The 18,071-nt window shown below is 49.3% G+C and overlaps 6 protein-coding genes across 6 annotated transcripts; 3 read left to right on the forward strand and 3 right to left on the reverse strand.

Moving 5' to 3' along the window:
* Window positions 1–285: 285 nt before the first annotated feature.
* LOC128469022 (histone H4) lies at window positions 286–635 on the reverse strand. Its single transcript, XM_053450821.1, has one exon. It carries the CDS (start codon window positions 604–606, stop codon window positions 295–297), a length of 312 nt encoding a protein of 103 aa, XP_053306796.1. The 5' UTR covers window positions 607–635; the 3' UTR covers window positions 286–294.
* Window positions 636–1,265: 630 nt separating this feature from the next.
* Window positions 1,266–1,685, forward strand: LOC128469048 (histone H3). Its single transcript, XM_053450844.1, has one exon. The coding sequence runs from the start codon at window positions 1,275–1,277 to the stop codon at window positions 1,683–1,685; it is 411 nt and encodes a 136-aa protein (XP_053306819.1). The 5' UTR covers window positions 1,266–1,274.
* Window positions 1,686–2,078: 393 nt separating this feature from the next.
* Window positions 2,079–2,900, reverse strand: LOC128468850 (histone H1B-like). Its single transcript, XM_053450673.1, has one exon. The coding sequence runs from the start codon at window positions 2,855–2,857 to the stop codon at window positions 2,165–2,167; it is 693 nt and encodes a 230-aa protein (XP_053306648.1). The 5' UTR covers window positions 2,858–2,900; the 3' UTR covers window positions 2,079–2,164.
* Window positions 2,901–3,968: 1,068 nt separating this feature from the next.
* Window positions 3,969–4,312, forward strand: LOC128469011 (histone H4). The gene has a single exon (XM_053450812.1). It carries the CDS (start codon window positions 4,001–4,003, stop codon window positions 4,310–4,312), a length of 312 nt encoding a protein of 103 aa, XP_053306787.1. The 5' UTR covers window positions 3,969–4,000.
* Window positions 4,313–5,046: 734 nt separating this feature from the next.
* LOC128468874 (histone H2B 1.1-like) lies at window positions 5,047–5,531 on the reverse strand. The gene has a single exon (XM_053450693.1). The coding sequence runs from the start codon at window positions 5,494–5,496 to the stop codon at window positions 5,059–5,061; it is 438 nt and encodes a 145-aa protein (XP_053306668.1). The 5' UTR covers window positions 5,497–5,531; the 3' UTR covers window positions 5,047–5,058.
* A 240-nt stretch (window positions 5,532–5,771) lies between these two features.
* On the forward strand, window positions 5,772–6,298 carry LOC128468932 (histone H2A type 2-B-like). The gene has a single exon (XM_053450744.1). It carries the CDS (start codon window positions 5,792–5,794, stop codon window positions 6,182–6,184), a length of 393 nt encoding a protein of 130 aa, XP_053306719.1. The 5' UTR covers window positions 5,772–5,791; the 3' UTR covers window positions 6,185–6,298.
* The last annotated feature ends 11,773 nt before the right edge of the window (window positions 6,299–18,071 follow it).

Raw genomic sequence — 18,071 nt, forward strand, 5'->3', positions numbered from 1 at the left:
CCCCTTCAAGCCAGCCATGGGCCAGCCCCCCTTCAAGCCAGCCATGGGCCAGCCTTTGGAGGACACCAGCTGCTGATCCCAGCACATGTTCTGCAAACGGGCCCAACTCCCAGCACTCCGATCCTGCCAGTAGCTCAATTTATAGCCAGACCCAGCCACTGTTAAGCTGGTTATTTCAAGGCGTGCATAGAAAAACGCGGGCAGACACGGGGACAACATGATCATAGCCTAAAAGAGCGTGTGGGTGGCTCTGAAAAGAGCCGTTGGGTGTTTCAGTGTGACGAGTCAACAAGCTTAACCTCCGAAACCGTACAGAGTACGGCCTTGGCGTTTCAAGGCATACACCACGTCCATAGCGGTAACGGTTTTCCTCTTGGCATGCTCAGTATAAGTGACTGCGTCACGAATCACATTCTCCAAAAACACTTTGAGCACACCACGAGTCTCCTCATAGATGAGCCCAGAGATACGCTTTACACCTCCTCTGCGAGCCAAACGGCGGATAGCAGGCTTAGTGATCCCCTGGATGTTATCCCGAAGCACCTTCCTGTGCCTCTTTGCGCCACCTTTCCCGAGTCCCTTACCTCCTTTACCACGGCCAGACATGATCACGTTTACTCCACGAGTTCCACAGCACAATACTCGCCTACGGCCGGCCGGCTTTCTTTTATGCGTACTGGACGGACCTGATGGGGAACTGCACCATTCTGCCTTGCTTTTTTAATATATGCTTTTCGTTGGTTGGCTGGAGAAGCTTCCAAGCATGCCTCAGCCACCGATTGGCTATTTAGGAATATCAAAAACCTTAATGCTTTTGCCTCCCTCACCTCCACGTGATCGCTTTCGACGATCCCTCATTTACCACTAGGTGGCAGCATATCGCTGTAAATAAACGCCAAACGGAGACCAAGATAAAGGCGGGCTTTTAGCTTTTGCCGTATCGCTGTTAACGGTCAGCCAGTACACAGGTTCACTAGGTAGGAGGCTGACCAAAAGAGAGGAGAAGAAATAAATAAAAAAGAACGGCAGCTAACGAATAAATGAACGATTCGAGCATGTAATTAAAATAAATATATAAAAAGATAACGCTCCACACCGAAGTCTCTTGATCAAAGGCGGGCTTTTTCAAACCATCGTCCTAGCCTATGAAAAAGAGGGGCGTGATTAAGCGTATCCAATCACATTTACGGCTACTCTATAAAGGGGTTGAGTTGGCCACAGAATCGTTACAGTTCTGTTGTATTCGTCAGTGAATCAGTTCTGCACGCATCAGCATGGCTCGCACCAAGCAGACAGCCCGTAAGTCCACCGGAGGAAAAGCTCCTCGGAAGCAGCTTGCGACCAAAGCTGCGAGGAAAAGCGCTCCGGCTACCGGTGGTGTGAAGAAGCCGCATCGCTACCGCCCGGGCACCGTAGCTCTTAGGGAAATCCGCCGCTACCAGAAGTCCACTGAGTTGCTTATCCGAAAGCTGCCTTTCCAACGGCTGGTGCGTGAGATTGCTCAAGATTTCAAGACCGATCTACGTTTCCAAAGTTCTGCTGTTATGGCTCTCCAGGAAGCCAGCGAGGCTTACCTCGTGGGGCTTTTTGAAGACACCAACTTGTGCGCTATTCACGCTAAGCGGGTTACTATCATGCCAAAAGACATTCAGCTGGCTCGTAGGATCAGAGGTGAACGTGCCTAAGGAAACGTGGTGTGGGCGAACACTGTTTTCCCCCCTCACCCCTCGCAAAGGCTCTTTTAAGAGCCACCACATTGTCACTCAAACGAGCTTGTGTTTTGTGTCTCCCTTCGCATGCACGAAATTAACCCTGTTGCTCGCGCCCAAGCTTGAAATATCACACAGTTATCCCACTACCGAGCGAGCCCTTGAGCGGCCGAGTCCCCGGCTGGGCATAACGAGTAACGGCAAAGCCCGCCCCTTATCTCTATTATGTTACAGACAGGGCTCAGAGCGAGAGCGCTGGCCGAATATGTGAATCCATGCATAACACACAAGTATGGGGTTAGGCTTACAGCGGGTGGCCCACATAGCCGCGGCCGGGTGATTAAACGCTTTTTCTTTTTTCGGAGGATATGATGGTTCTGAAAAGAACCTTTTGTGTGAAGAATTAAGTGGGAAAGCACACACCAGAGGCGCTGCAAAACCCACGCCCCCCCTTCTCACTTTTTGGAGGCTGCCTTTTTAGCCTTGGGCTTAGCGGGGCTTTTGGCTGCCTTGGGCTTAGCGGGGCTTTTGGCAGGCTTGGGTTTAGCGGGGCTTTTGGCTGCCTTGGGCTTAGCGGTGCTTTTGGCTGCCTTGGGCTTTGTGGCCTTCTTAGCTGGGCTCTTGCCAGCTTTCTTCGCTTTAACAACCTTAGGCTTCTTGGGACTCTTGGCAGCGGCCGACGGTTTCTTGATCTTTTTCGGGCTTTTCTTCACTCCTGCAGGGGCTTTCTTGGGCGACTTCACAACCTTCTTAGGGGCTACTTTTTTAGGCTTTACGGGAATTTTCTTCTTCTTTGATGTCTTCTCTCTGCTCTCCAGCTGCTTCTTGTTCAGCTTGAAAGAGCCAGAGGCACCGCTTCCTTTCAGCTGGATCAGGGTCTCTTTAGACACCAGACCCTTGAGAGCGAGCTTCAGGCGGCTGTTATTCTTTTCTACGTCGTAGCCGCCAGCAGCGAGTGCTTTTTTAAGAGCTGCGAGAGACACTCCGCTGCGCTCCTTGGACGCAGAGACCGCTTTCACAATCAGCTCGGAGACACTGGGACCGGACTTCACAGGACGGCTTTTTGCAGCTGCCGGCTTTTTCGGCTGTTTCTTCTTGGAAGAGGTTTCTGCCGGGGGAGGCGCCGGGGAAGGAGCTGTCTCGGCCATCTCAATGCCTGGATCCCGCCAGAAAACAGTTGTAATCGCACGTAAACACGGAGTTAAACCTCCAGAAGTTTGGCTTTTATAGACGAGCTGCCGCACATTCATTGGTTCATGAGCAGTAGCCTGCGAGTCTATGATTGGACGCCGTTTCTGAAACCTCCCCATGCTGCCGATCGCCGGGGCATCGCTGGATTTGCAGTCAGGGAGAGGGGGGTTTGAAAGGAAAATATATTTACCGTTTGCGCGTAAACGTCTCATCACACTTCTAATTATAGAATCTAACTCCAAAGCAGTTGAATTTCTTTCACCGTGTAGTCCCCCCCCCCAAAAACTGCCAGGGAACAGCACCCAAGAGGTGTGAAATAATAAATAAATTAAATAATGAATACAGACAATTAATAAAATAAATTCTTTAATACGGTATCACCTATTAAAGATTAATTTACCCTTAAACTTAATCTATAAATTTATATAACCCAATCATTTATTATTATTTAAGAATAGCCTAATATTTATACAGGACTGCCGAAAGGTAAGTACAAGGGGGGGGGCGGCAGGGACGGAGGGAGAGGAAGGGTAGATAAGGGGGGGGCGGCATTTTGCCTTGGGCCGGCCCTGCGCGTGAGCATACGTTAGTGAGGAAAGGGTTAAGCGTGAGAATGTGTTTGTGTGCATGCACCACTGTGTATTAATGATGTATATACTATTTCTTTAACGTGAGTGCGAGTGTATAGAACTAGAAAGGCTGGTCCATGGCTGGCTTGAAGGGGGGCCGGCCCAGGGTTATTAGGTTCCGTCTGTGGTGTAGTTTTCTTAAAGCCCGCCTTTATCTTGGTCTCCGTTTAGCGTTTATTTACAGCGAAATGCTGCCACCTAGTGGTAAATGAGGGATCGTCGAAAGCGATCACGTGGCGGTGAGGGAGAAAAAGCATTAAGGTTTTTGATATTCCTAAATAGCCAATCGGTGGCTGAGGCACGCTTGGAAGCTTCTCCAGCCAACCAACGATAAGCATATATATCAAAAAGCAACACCCCCTTGAGGCAGCATGGTGCGGTTCCCCATCAGGTCCGTCCAGTACGCATAAAAGAAAGCGGGCCGGCCGTAGGCGAGTATTGTGCTGTGGAGCTCGTGGAGTAAACGTGATCATGTCTGGCCGTGGCAAAGGAGGTAAGGGACTCGGGAAAGGTGGCGCAAAGAGGCACAGGAAGGTGCTTCGGGATAATATTCAGGGCATCACCAAGCCTGCTATCCGCCGTTTGGCTCGCAGAGGAGGTGTAAAGCGTATCTCTGGGTTGATCTATGAGGAGACCCGTGGTGTGCTCAAAGTGTTTTTGGAGAACGTGATTCGTGACGCAGTCACTTATACTGAGCATGCCAAGAGGAAAACCGTTACCGCTATGGACGTGGTGTATGCCTTGAAACGCCAAGGCCGTACTCTGTACGGTTTCGGAGGTTAAACTTGTTGATTCGTCATCCGGAAACATCCAACGGCTCTTTTCAGAGCCACCCACACACTCTCTTAGGCTATGATCATGCTGTCCCAGAGTCTGTTCGCGCTTTTCTATGCACACCTTGAAATAACCAGCTTAACAGTGGCTGTGTCTGGCTATAGATTGAGCTACTGGCAGAACATGTGCTGAGATCGGCAGCTGGTGTCCTCCAAAGGCTGGCCTCGCTTGAATAGGGGCCGACACGTCCCAGGGTTAATAGGCGCCGTCTGTGGTAGTTATCTGAATTCTGTATGTCCCAGTATGTGTGTGATTTTTATTACGACTTTGTCGTCCCCTCATGTCTTATCCTGTTTTCAGGACAATAGACCCACGATGTAGCTCAGCTTGGGCTAGCCGCAGTGGTAAAGCAGCCCCTTCTCTCTGCAACGCTGGTTCTTTTTGACGGTGAAGGGGTTCATCTCTTGGGTCCCAGCAGGAGAAATCAGCCATTACCTGGAATACCCAATCAGAGTACAGATCGTTGCCATTACAGGAGCCCCTTCACCTTGGGCTTCTCGTGCCAGGCAGTCTGGTTGACAGGCACAATACCCCAGCAGATCTGGAGGAGTGAGGAGCACATTTCAATGCTCACAAATGCTCTTCCCAGAGCTAGCAGTCCAACAAAAGGGGCTACATGATTTACATAGCTCTGAGACAGACCGTGTGGGTGGCTCTCAAAAGAGCCTTTGTTTATAGAGAGAACAAAGAGAACTTTACTTGGCGCTGGTGTACTTGGTAACAGCCTTGGTGCCCTCTGACACAGCGTGCTTGGCCAGCTCTCCAGGAAGGAGGAGGCGTACAGCAGTCTGAATCTCCCGAGAAGTGATAGTGGAGCGCTTGTTGTAATGGGCTAGGCGTGAAGCTTCCCCGGCAATGCGCTCAAAGATATCATTGACAAACGAGTTCATGATGCCCATGGCCTTGGAGGAAATGCCAGTGTCTGGATGCACCTGCTTCAGTACCTTGTAGACATAGATCGCGTAGCTTTCCTTTCTGCTCTTCTTGCGCTTCTTCCCGTCTTTTTTCTGAGTCTTCGTAACAGCTTTCTTAGAGCCTTTCTTCGGAGCAGGCGCAGATTTCGCTGGATCAGGCATCGCGTCTGCTTCCTTTTCAACACGCAACGCAGGAAAAGGTGATGAACACTGAAGCATTGCTTCGCTGGGCCCTTCCCTTTATAGGCACCGCATGCAAATAAGGCCGTTCTGCTGTCTCGCGTCCGATTCGATGAGGTTGTCACGTGTGCAGATGTGGCCGCCCATGAACCGCAGTGCCTACACCGATTGGTGTCTCAGACTATGTCCACCCGATTGGATGTTTTGAAAAGGAACCAATCAGTGACGAAGAGCGTCACGGGGGGAAGCTACAAATAGCTGGGTAAGTGAGCGGCGTTTCATTTTAACGTGCTTTTTAGTCGGTTATCAGGGTGGTGGTTTGTCGAGAGATATCATGTCTGGCAGAGGAAAACAAGGTGGGAAAGTTCGTGCTAAGGCGAAGACACGTTCTTCCCGAGCTGGTCTGCAGTTCCCTGTCGGCCGTGTGCATAGGCTTCTTCGCAAGGGTAATTATGCCGAGAGAGTAGGAGCCGGCGCACCCGTGTATCTGGCAGCGGTGTTGGAGTATCTGACTGCTGAGATATTGGAGCTGGCTGGTAACGCTGCACGCGACAACAAAAAGACCCGTATCATTCCTCGCCATCTGCAACTCGCCGTTCGTAACGACGAGGAGCTCAATAAGCTGCTCGGAGGGGTCACCATTGCTCAGGGAGGTGTTCTACCCAACATCCAGGCGGTGCTCTTGCCCAAGAAGACCGAGAGCCACAAGCCTGCCAAGAGCAAGTGAGTGCGGTAATCGGTAACCGCAGGGCAATTAGCCAACACCACCAAAGGCTCTTTTCAGAGCCACCCATAATCTCTGGAACAAGCTATATCTGTCTTGCTATAAACTTGCTGCAAACTTCCCTAAAGGCAACTGCTTTCCACTGCAGTTTTTCAGCCCGATGTTTAGTTGCTGAGCTTCACGGTGGCTAAACACCATTCATACAAACTACATTATACACCATACCCCGTTTCAGGGCTAAAATTCGAGGCAAAGCTGCCAGCACTTACACGGATAAATATGGTTCTCAAGAAAGGTGGGTGGACAAGTGCTACCACACGGTGGCAGCATTGCATAGGAAATTGTGGTTTACCGCAAATTAATGTGGCAGAAGCCGGGGAATCCCTCAGCTGTGTGATGATCGTGTAGCTGGCAATGGTCTGGGGAGCGTATTAATGAATTTGATAATCACTGAGAGAGACCCGTGAGTAGCTCCACTGTAGACATCTCCCTTGCCTCTGAAAGCTTAATTGCTAAGAAGGGATTAACCCTTCCTATACCCCAAAGTAGTGATGCAAAGTTCGGATCAGTAAAGTGAATCGGATCATTTCGAGTCGGTCATTGAAATGATCCGATTCATGATCCGAATCTTCGGATCACTCAGTGTGACTCATAGGAGTTACTGTTTCCCCAGTCCCTCCCTGCAGTCAAACTAACGTTTGGCCCCGCCCCTTTCATTAGCGTCAATGAACCCTCCTGCCTGCCTACTCTAGCGATGTCACTGAAGGCAGAGAATCGTTCAGAGATTCGAACCATTCAGAGAATATCACTGACACCACACTTTAATAAATAAATACATTAATAATCTTCACTGCCCCCAGGATTTAGATTCCCCTTAGATTGTCCACCTTTAGATTGCTTTACCTCTAACTGCACCTTTAGTTAACTTTATTAAATTAACCCTCAGTCATGGGCTTAGGAACCCCTAAAAATCTGGGGGGGATAGCAGTTTTACTGGTAGGGTATATTCTTGTTCAGTAAACTGGGAATTTTTCATGGCAAATTTTATATAAATGTATGTGTGGTGTGTGTGTACAATTTCCGAACAAAAAAAGTATCATGTTCAGTTTTCACAGAGAAGCTCTTTATTAAACAAACATCCATCTCCCGGGTCCTCACTCAGCCGCTGGGGAGGAATGCCGCCTGCACCCCCTCCCTGGTGCTCCTTCTGCCGCTGGGGAGATGGGCCGGCTGCCGCATCTCCCGGGATATCTGCCAGCCGCTGGGGAGGAAGGACGATTCTTTCAGCTCCCATCATTGGGATCAGTTGCTGGGGAGCGAGGACCGGTTCCTCCGCTCCCGGGTCTGTGAGCTGCCGCTGGGGAGACTGACCAGCTGTGCCATCTCCCAGGTCCTAAATTATCCCTAAACACCCCATTAAGCATAACTGCCCCTAAATTAACACTAAAGACCCCATCAACCATACCAATTTATTAGGTAATTTATCTGGAGTACATGCAATTAATTTAGGGGCAGTTATGGTTGATGGGGTATAAGGGTTAATTTTATGCTGATGACTGAGGGTTAATTTAATTAATTTAATAAAGTTGACTGTAGGTGCAGTTATAGGTGAAGGGGGGGCAAACTCAGGGGAATCTAAATCCTGGGGGGCAGTGTGAACATTATTAATGTATTTATTTATAAAAGTATGGTATCAGTAATATTTTCTGAATGATTCGAATCTCTATAAGATTCGGATCCTTGTAAGATTCTGCAATACCCACCTTCATGTTCCCCACAATCAACTGGGGTTTTTTGCCCGCGCTCCTTGCCCCTCTCCCACCCGCCCCAGTGGTGTTCTAATATATAGACAGTTAAGTACCAGCTCTATTGGAACACGCCAGTAGAGGGCACCAAACTGTAGCTCCCTTTACTACCCACTACTCCCCATTAAAGCATTCAGGATCCTATCCCTCCCCATCTCTCTGCTGTCAAAGCTATCCCAGTACCTCTACACTAAACCTTTATATGTGAAACCTACCTATATTTGCTCTACTACTCCTGTCCCCCACACAGGGGCGGGCTGGGCCAGGGGGCAATTGCCCCCCAGGCCGCCCTAAATCCAGTGGGCCAGACGGACGACCGGCAGACGAGCATTCAATGCGGCTGCGGCCGCAAAGTTAAAAACTAAGCGGTCGCGAGCAGGATTGAATGCGGCTGTCATGCGTACCTGGCGGGGGGGGGGCGGTCCGCCCCGGCTGTCGCTCATCTGAGGGCTGCCACCATGCCGGGCACGCCTTCAGAAACGATGCGCGCAGCAACTGTGGCTGTGCGCCGGGACTTGATGTCAAATGCCGGCGCACAACACTGAAGCCACGCCCACCGTCTTCCGCGCTCAGTGCACAGGACAGGAAGAAGAAGAAGAAGAAGAGGAGGAAAAGTGATAGTGAAAGAAGAAAAGGTAGGAGAGAGTGGATTAGTAAGTGTGTGAGAGTGATGGGTGTTATGCTGAATGTAAGTGTGTGAGAGTGATGGGTGTTATGCTGAATGTAAGTGTGTGAGAGTGATGGGTGTTATGCTGAATGTAAGTGTGTGAGAGTGATGGGTGTTATGCTGAATGTAAGTGTGTGAGAGTGATGGGTGTTATGCTGAATATAAGTGTGTGAGAGTGATGGGTGTTATGCTGAATGTAAGTGTGTGAGAGTGATGGGTGTTATGCCTAATGTAAGTGTGTGAGAGTGATGGGTGTTATGCTGAATGTAAGTTTGTGAGAGTGATGGGTGTTATGCTGAATGTTTGTGAATGAGGGTTTCAGATTGCATGGATGTGTAAGTGTTGGGGGATAGCTTGGCATAGGGAGTCCGTAATCACATTCCTTTCATGCCCAGATTCCAGCATGTAGTGGCTGCCTAGGCATGATAGGAGTGTGATTGCTGTTATAAATAATTTTTTGGTCCAACTTTGGTGTGTTAACACTTTTATTGGACAAAATAATTCAATGACAGTATTAATATATATATATATATATATATATATATATATATATATATATATATATATATATAATTGCAAACAGCAATCACACTCCTATCATGCTAAGTCAGCCAGCACATGCTAGAACCTGGGCATGATAGGATCGTGATTGTTGTTATATATATGTGTGTGTGTATATATATATATATATATATATATATATATATATATATACCGTATTGGCTCGGATATAGGCCGCCCCCGTATATAGGCCGCACCCTAAAAGTTTGGTGCTTTTTTAAAGAAAAAGTTTTTTTTCTTTAAAAAAGCACCAAAAAAAACATGCTGCCACTGTCCTCCCCCCGAGATACGCTGCCGCTGTCCTCCCTCCCCGCGATACGCTGCCGCTGTCCTCCCTCCCCGAGATCCGCTGCCGCTGTCCTCCCTCACCGCGATCCGCTGCCGCTGTCCTCCCTCCCCGCGATCCGCTGCCGCTGTCCTCCCTCCCCGCGATCCGCTGCCGCTGTCCTCCCTCCCCGCGATCCGCTGCCGCTGTCCTCCTCTGCCCCCCCTCCTCGACTTACCGGAGCAGACTCCCGGGTGTCTTGCGGGGCCGGCGAGGGACATCTACGCAATACGCGTATGCAACTTCCGGTACCGGAAGTTGCATGCGCGTATTGCGTAAATGTCTCCCGCCGGCCCCGCAAGACACCCGGGAGTCTGCTCCGGTAAGTCGGGGGTGGGCAGAGGTAAAACGCTTAGATAACCTCCCGTGCCGGCACCCCCCCCCCGTGAGAAGTGCTGGCAGGGGAGGCTGTCTGAGCGTATCGGGGAGAAGGATGCAGGTCCCCTGCACCGCTGCGGGGGATCTGTATCTTAACCCCGCTGCCTGCCCGGCGCCCGGGACTGCATGTCCCGGGCGTCGGGCGCTAGAGCCCGAATATAGGCCGCACCCCCACTTTAAAAACTTAAAGTGGGGGAAAAAAGTGCGGCCTATATTCGAGCCAATACGGTATGTTAATATTGTTATTGATTTTTTTGTCTAATTTTGGTGTTACTTTTAATAAAGTACCGTATTTATCGGCATATAACACGCACTGGTGTATAACACGCACCCCCATTTTTGAATAAAAAAACTGAACAAAAAAAACTTCATCAGAATCACTGCTATCTGGGAAACCACACACACACACACAGTAAGACACACACTCACACACACACACACTCACACACTCACACAGTAAGACACACTCACACTCAGACACACACGCTAAGACACACACACTCAGACACACAGTAAGACACACACACACTCAGACACACACAAACTCAGACACACACACAGTAAGACACACTCACACTCAGACACACACACTAAGACACACACAGTAAAACACACACACTGACACACACACACACTAAGACATACACACACACTAAGACACACACTTAGACACACACTTAGACACAGAGACACACACAAACACACTCAGACACACACACACACACACTCAGACACACACACACCCAGACACACACACTCAGACACACACTCCCTAACCCCCCTTCTCAGGATCTCCCCTCTTCCTCCCTAACCCCCCTTCTCAGGATCTCCTCTCTCATTCCCTAACCCCCCTTCTCAGGATCTCCCCTCTCCCTCCCTAACCCCCTTTCTCAGGATCTCCTCTCTCATTCCCTAACCCCCCTTCTCAGGATCTCCCCTCTCTCTCCCTAACCCCACCCCGGTCACTTACCTTCAACTCCTGTGTTGGAAGCGTGAGGCGTTTGTCTCGGGTGCCGGCGCTTCACTGCTGAGCGCCGGCGTCTGACGTCATATGCCGGCGCCCAGCGTGAAGCGCCGGCACCCGAGACAAACGCCTCACGCTTCCAACACAGGAGTTGAAGCGCTGAGGCAGGCGGAGGCAGGCGGCGGCTGAGGCAGGCGGCGGCCAGCAGAGGAGTCCTGGATTTCTGTCAGTCAGGGGGGCCCGAGAGTTGCCGAGCGGTCGTCTTCAGCAACCGCTCGGCACCCCTTGGGCCCCCCCTGACTGGCAGAACTCCAGGGCCCGGTCGCAGTTGCGACCCCTGCGACCACTGGCTCTAGGATTTATCGGCGTATAACACGCAGGTAGGGTTTCAGCTTCATATTTTAGTTAAAAAAGTGCGTGTTATACGCCGATAAATACGGTATTTTAAAGTTGTTTTTTTTTTGTTTTTTTTTTCAGTTTTGGCCAAGTGAATGCTGAATTTTCAGTTTCAGTGCATCCCTACTATATACTATGCCAGTCACTAAAGTGGTAAGCCTACACCACATCAATGTTTGGCCTAGTATATAGTGATAGGGGTTGTCAGTGTCTGGCTCAATGTATAGGCACACATTGACGGTGGTACCGCGTAATCCCTAAGTATATAATGATAACAATTATGCTGTACCCCTGTCAATGTTTGCCTAACCATAGAAACTATGCAGTTTTAAAGTGTGTGTGTGTGTGGGGGGGTGCCACATACAGGGTCTGCCACAGGTGCCAAATACTCTCGGTACGCCCCTGCATCATGCGGCTGTCAGACCCAACGGCCACGCCTCAGCTCCTCTTCCCACGTCTTAAAAGGGGTGTGATGAAGAGCTGAGGCATGTGGTGTGTGCACGCCGGCCACTTTAATCTCATTAGGCGCTGGTGGAGTGACTGCCGCACGACGGCCGCTTTCAATGTCGCTCGCAGCCGCTTTGATGGTGCAATGGGCCAGTTGACTAGACTTGCCCCCCAGGCCTTAGGCTGCCAGCCCTCCCCTGCCCCCACATAGTCCCCCCTATTCCTATCACTCTAAACCAGCAAACTCAATCAACATGCGCAACCTAACCAATCTTATTCCTATCATCTCCAAACATAAGCTACCTCCCGTCTTTAACTGTGCCCTATGGAATGCCCGCTCGGTATGCAACAAACTTGCTTGTATACAGGACCTTTTTCTATCCCACGCTTTTAACCTCCTAGCTCTTACTGAAACCTGGATCCCCTCCCATGACACTAAAGCCTCTGCTGCACTCTCCTTCGGAGGACTACACTTCAGCCACACTCCTAGGCCTGATGGCAGAAAGGGTGGTGGTGTAGGCATCCTTCTCTCACCTCACTGCACCTTCCAGAATATACCAAGCCCTCCCTCCCTCTCATTCTGTTCCTTTGAAGCTCACACAATCCGTCTTTTCTCGCCACTCTCTCTTTATATATCGCCCTCCAGGTCTTACCTCGCAGTTCTTTGACCACCTTTCTGCCTGGCTCCCTTTCTTCCTCTCTCCTAATATCCCCTGTCTTATTCTGGGTGACTTTAACATTCCCCTAGATATATCTAACAACTCTGCTAGCTCCAAACTCCTCTCCCTGACATCCTCCTCTGGTCTCTCTCAATGGACTAATTCCCCTACGCACACCGAGGGACACTCACTTGATGTGGTTTTCTCCAGATCATGCTCCCTTTCAGACTTCTCCATCTACCCGTTCGCTCTGTCTGACCACCACCTTCTATCCTTTTCTCCAGTGCTAACCCCTAACAGGACAAACTTACAGCGCTCACCTCATACTTGTAGGCCATTACCAGACAATACCATTACCCAACTGTCAGACTCACTTGAACCTCTCTTACCTTCCATGTTAACCCTTTCCTGCCCAGACACAGCAGCCTCTTTTTATAACAACACACTTGCTTCATCCCTCGACACCATAGCTCCAATTGCTACAAGTTACCCCCCACAATTTAAACGCCAACCATGGCATACCAAAACCACACGGTTTCTTCAGAAGTGCTGCCACACGGCTGAGCGCTACTTCAGAAAATCCAAATCCAGCGAAGACTTTACTCACTATAAATTCATGCTCCACACCTACACCTCTGCCCTCTCTCTCACCAAACAGCTCTACTTCTCCACTCTCATATCCTCTCTTTCTTCCAACCCACGACGCCTTTTTTCTACTTTCAACTCCCTTCTCTGTCCCTCCACACCCCGCACCACAAACCTCTCTCACTGCCCAAGATCTTGCTACCCACTTCAAAGAGAAGATCGAGACTATTAGAAAAGACCTCTCTTCCTTACAACTCCCTCCTACACCACTCTCTCCACTCCTACTATACTAACTGCCTTTTCCCCTACAACCGAAGAAGAGATAGTCACTCTTCTTTCTTCCTCTCACCCAACAACCTGTCCCCTCGACCCCATCCCTTCACACCTCACAAAGTCTCTATGTCCATCCCTTGGTCCATCACTTACCCACCTATTTAATCTTTCTCTATCATCTGGATCTGTACCATCTGCCTTCAAGCATGTTCTAATCACACCAATTCTAAAGAATCCTTCCTCAGATCCCGTCTGTTTGACTAACTACCGCCCTATCTCTCTGCTTCCTTTTACCTCTAAGCTGCTTGAACGGATTGTGTACAATTGCCTCACTAACTTCCTCTCCTCTAATTCCCTCCTTGACCCTCTACAGTCTGGTTTCAAACCCCTTCACTCTACTGAAACAGCTCTAACAAAAGTCTCTAATGACTTGCTCTCTGCCAAAGCAAAAGGTCACTACTCTATTCTAATTCTACTGGATCTCTCTGCTGCTTTCGATACTGTCGATCACCTTCTTCTAGACTCACTTGCTTCTATAGGCATTCGAGATACAGCTCTCTCCTTGATCTCTTCATATCTGTCTAGCCGTTCCTTCTCTGTCAACTTCTCTGGCAAGACATCATCACCCCTTCCACTTTCGGTTGGTGTCCCCCAAGGTTCAGTCCTTGGCCCTCTGCTGTTCTCTCTTTATACTTCCTCTCTTGGCAAACTAATCAACTCATTTGGCCTCCAGTATCACCTATATGCAGATGATACCAAAATCTACCTGTCTTCTCCTGATCTCTCTCCATCTCTCCTGTCCTGTATTACCAATTGCTTGTCTGCTGTTTCTTCATGGATGTCACAACACTACCTGAAACTTAATCTTTCCAAAACTGAACTCATTATCTTCCCTCGCTCCATCTCCACTCCACTACCTGAATTCTCTATCACCATTAACAACACAACTATCTCTACTACCAGGCCCGGACTGGCCATCGGGCACACCGGGCATTTGCCCGGTGGGCCAGGACAGGGCCACGGCCGGGCTGGGACAGAGCCACGGCCGGGCCGGATTGACTTAGGGGCTAATGGAGCTGCAGCTCCAGGCCCCTACCTTAAAATAGGCCCAGTCAGGACCGGACTGACTGGACCTATGTGGCCGTCCTTAACGCAGGGCAAAAGGGGCACCTGCCCCTTAAGCCCGCAGCAACCGCGACCGGGTCCGCTACTTACCTGGCAGACGCGCGCGAGCAGCGTCCCTTCCACGGCCAGGGGGACGCAGGAATCCAACTGAACGGAGCCATGTGACGTACGTATGTCACGTACGCCACATGACCCTGCTGTGCGTCTGCTTCCCCTGTACAGATCCGCGGAAGTCTGCGAGCGGCGCGTACATCATGAGTCCAGGTAAGGGGGTGAGGGAGGCTGTATGGAGTATGTGAGATTGAATGAAAGAGAGAATTAATGAGTATCTGTGAAGGAGTGAGTGAATGAATGTTTGTGAATGAGTATATGTAAATGAGTACCTGAATGAGGGAATTAATGAGTATCAATGTATGAATGAATATCTGAATGAGTGAATGATTATCTGTGAATTAGTGAATAAATATTTGTGAACGAGTGAATGAATATGTGTGTGTGATAGCATGGATGTGTAGGGGGGGCAAAGATGCCACAGGCAGGCTGTTTTGGTGGCAAAGATGCCACGGGCAGGCTGTTTTGGTGGCAAAGTTGCCACGGGCAGGCTGTTTTGGTGGCAAAGTTGCCACGGGCAGGCTGTTTTGGTGGCAAAGTTGCCACGGGCAGGCTGTTTTGGTGGCAAAGTTGCCACGGGCAGGCTGTTTTGGTGGCAAAGATGCCACAGGCAGGCTGTTTTGGTGGCAAAGTTGCCACAGGCAGGCTGTTATGGGGGCAAAGTTGCCACAGGCAGGCTGTTTTGGTGGCAAAGTTGCCACAGGCAGGCTGTTTCGGTGGCAAAGATGCCACAGGCAGGCTGTTTTGGTGGCAAACTTGCCACAGGCAGGCTGTTTTGGTGGCAAACTTGCCACAGGCAGGCTGTTTTGGTGGCAAAGTTGCCACAGGCAGGCTGTTTTGGTGGCAAAGTTGCCACAGGCAGGCTGTTTTGGTGGCAAAGTTGCCACAGGCAGGCTGTTTTGGTGGCAAAGTTGCCACGGGCAGGCTGTTTTGATGGCAAAGTTGCCACAGGCAGGCTGTTTTGGTGGCAAAGTTGCCACGGGCAGGCTGTTTTGATGGCAAAGTTGCCACAGGCAGGCTGTTTTGGTGGCAAAGATGCCACAGGCAGGCTGTTTTGGTGGCAAAGTTACCACAGGCAGGCTGTTGTGGGGGCAAAGATGCCACAGGCACGCTGAGTGAAACCGTCCGTGGAAACCCTCCGGATGCGGGTGTCAGTGTGGCATAGCCTGTCCTGTTGTTTGTGATTGGGTGTCAGTGTGGCAGAGCCTGTCCTCTGCCAGTGTGGCAGAGCCTGTCCTGATGTGTGTGTTCGGGTGTCAGTGTGGCAGAGCCTGTCCTAGTGTATGTGTGTGTGTGTGTGTGTTTGGGTGTTTGTGTGGCAGAGCCTGTCCTGGTGTGTGTACGAACACAGAAAAGAACCCCAGCACTCCAATCAGCTTCCAATCCTTAGGTTACTTTATTCAAAGAAAGCAAAACAAAAAGGTAACGTTTCGGCCAAACAGGGCCTTTGTCAAGCTCAAATGGCCCTGTTTGGCCGAAACGTTGCTATTTTTGTTATGCTTCCTGTTTTTGTTTTGCCCTTTTTCCTGCTAGCTCCCAGCTTCCTGGGAGTTGAGTGCTGAACCATTTCTTCTTTCTTTAACTGTCCTGGTGTGTGTGTTTGGATGTCGGTGTGGCAGAGCCTGTCTTGGTGTGTGTTTGTTTGGAAGTCAGTGTGGCAGAGCCTGTCCTGGTGTGTGTTTGGGTGTCGGTGTGGCAGAGCCTGTCCTGGTGTGTGTGTCTGGGTGTCGGTGTGGAAAAGCCTGTCCTGGTGTGTGTGTTTGCTTATCTGTGTCCTTAATTTACAGTAGGAACTATTTCATTTTTACTTATCCAGAGATAAAACACCCTCCTGAATTTGAAGTGACTTCAGGGAACAAAACATTCAAGGCCCTGAAATAATTTAGTGGAAAAGATAAGGTATTGTGTTATTTACTCTATAATATTTATTTCAAGGATTAGTCGCACTAAATTGTGGCTTCAGGCTTCCCATGTTGAATGACCAAGTATTATGTATGTGTATGTACATATATGTTTTTTCATAAAAAATGGGCTGCTCAGTCTGAAATGCCCGGGCCTATTTTTTGTCCCAGTCCGGGCCTGTCTACTACTAACCAGGCCCAATGCCTTGGGGTCATCCTTGACTCAAACCTCTCCTTCATCCCTCACATTCAGTCCCTCGCCAGATCCTGCCGCTTGCACCTAAAAAACATCTCTCGTATCCGCCCATTCCTCACCCAAGAATCCACAAAAGCCCTGGTTCATTCCCTTATCATTTCCCGTCTTGACTACTGCAACACTCTTCTGGTTGGCACTCCACTGTCTCGACTCTCTCCTCTACAGTCTATCCTAAATGCCACTGCTAGGCTCATCTTCCTTGCACGTCGCTCCTCTTCTGCTTCCCCCCTCTGTGAATCCCTCCACTGGCTCAAAATTACCTTTAGAATTAAATTTAAGATCCTGGTACTGACATATAAGGCCATCCATAATACTGCTCCTCCGTACATTTCTGACCTCATTAGCAAATACTCTCCTACTCGATCCCTACGTTCCTCCCATGGGCTAAGGCTCTCCTCCTCACTCATCACCTCTTCCTTTTCCCGTCTACAAGATTTCACTCGAGCTGCCCCATATCTCTGGAATCTACTCCCAAAGAACCTTCAGCATTCACCCTCCCTCCCAACATTCAAGAAACATCTAAAAACCCACTTCTTCAGAGAAGCAGCGCCATCTTAGCTGCTAGAACTTCCTTGCCATCGATACAACCACCACAATACCCCTCACCCTTTCTCTGTGCCTTATGTTTGTCACACCATTTCCCTCTAGACTGTAAGCTTGCGAGCAGGGCTCTCTCCACCAAATGTATCGGTTTGTCTTAGTCTGTCAATTCTTGTCTTGTCATACCCCTTGAATTTATGTATTGTATTAAGCGCTGCGTAAACTGTTGGCGCTATATAAATAAAGGATAATAATAATAATAATAATAATAATAATAATAATAATAATAATAATATATATTCTCTAGAACTTAATAACAATACGGTAACGTGTTATCCTCTCTTAGGGTTTGTGGATATCTATACTAGAGCCCAAAAACAGACTTGGATTATGAATATTTTAATAACAAAAAGACAAAGATTACACAGTACCACAATTACAAAAAAACAAGACGTACAAAAGAAAAACAAAATGGCAAACAGTTCTTAAAACGATGGGACTTAAACACAGGACCCTCACTCACGAGTTTCTTCAATAAGCCGGCCTATTAAGTTAAGGCCAGACGGTTTCTGATGATGTTGTTCTGATCAGAGTATATTGTGAAGTTCTGCTTTGAGGTCGCTGCATTGCCCCTAAATCAGATTCTGTTTCAAGAAAACCCCTCCACTTAAAATACCGTATTTGCTCGATTATAAGACGAGGTTTTTTTCAGAGCAAATGCTCTGAAAAATACCCCTCGTCTTCTAATCGGGGTCGTCTTCTAATCAGACCTCAAATAGAGGTCTGATTAGGAGACTAAGATCCAGATCCCCCGCACCGCTGCAGGGGACCTGGATCCTCCTGTCTCACCCCCCCCCATCATACACACACTTACCGGTGCTTCCTGCTGTGTTGGCG

Source organism: Spea bombifrons, chromosome 11 (genome assembly GCF_027358695.1).
Source record: "Spea bombifrons isolate aSpeBom1 chromosome 11, aSpeBom1.2.pri, whole genome shotgun sequence".
Lineage (NCBI taxonomy): Eukaryota > Metazoa > Chordata > Amphibia > Anura > Pelobatidae > Spea > Spea bombifrons.

Excerpts from the sequence above, each read along its gene's own strand:
- LOC128469022 (XM_053450821.1), bottom strand. The coding sequence starts at position 606 with ATGTCTGGCCGTGGTAAAGGAGGTAAGGGACTCGGGAAAGGTGGCGCA.
- LOC128469048 (XM_053450844.1), top strand. The coding sequence starts at position 1,275 with ATGGCTCGCACCAAGCAGACAGCCCGTAAGTCCACCGGAGGAAAAGCT.
- LOC128468850 (XM_053450673.1), bottom strand. The coding sequence starts at position 2,857 with ATGGCCGAGACAGCTCCTTCCCCGGCGCCTCCCCCGGCAGAAACCTCT.
- LOC128469011 (XM_053450812.1), top strand. The coding sequence starts at position 4,001 with ATGTCTGGCCGTGGCAAAGGAGGTAAGGGACTCGGGAAAGGTGGCGCA.
- LOC128468874 (XM_053450693.1), bottom strand. The coding sequence starts at position 5,496 with ATGCTTCAGTGTTCATCACCTTTTCCTGCGTTGCGTGTTGAAAAGGAA.
- LOC128468932 (XM_053450744.1), top strand. The coding sequence starts at position 5,792 with ATGTCTGGCAGAGGAAAACAAGGTGGGAAAGTTCGTGCTAAGGCGAAG.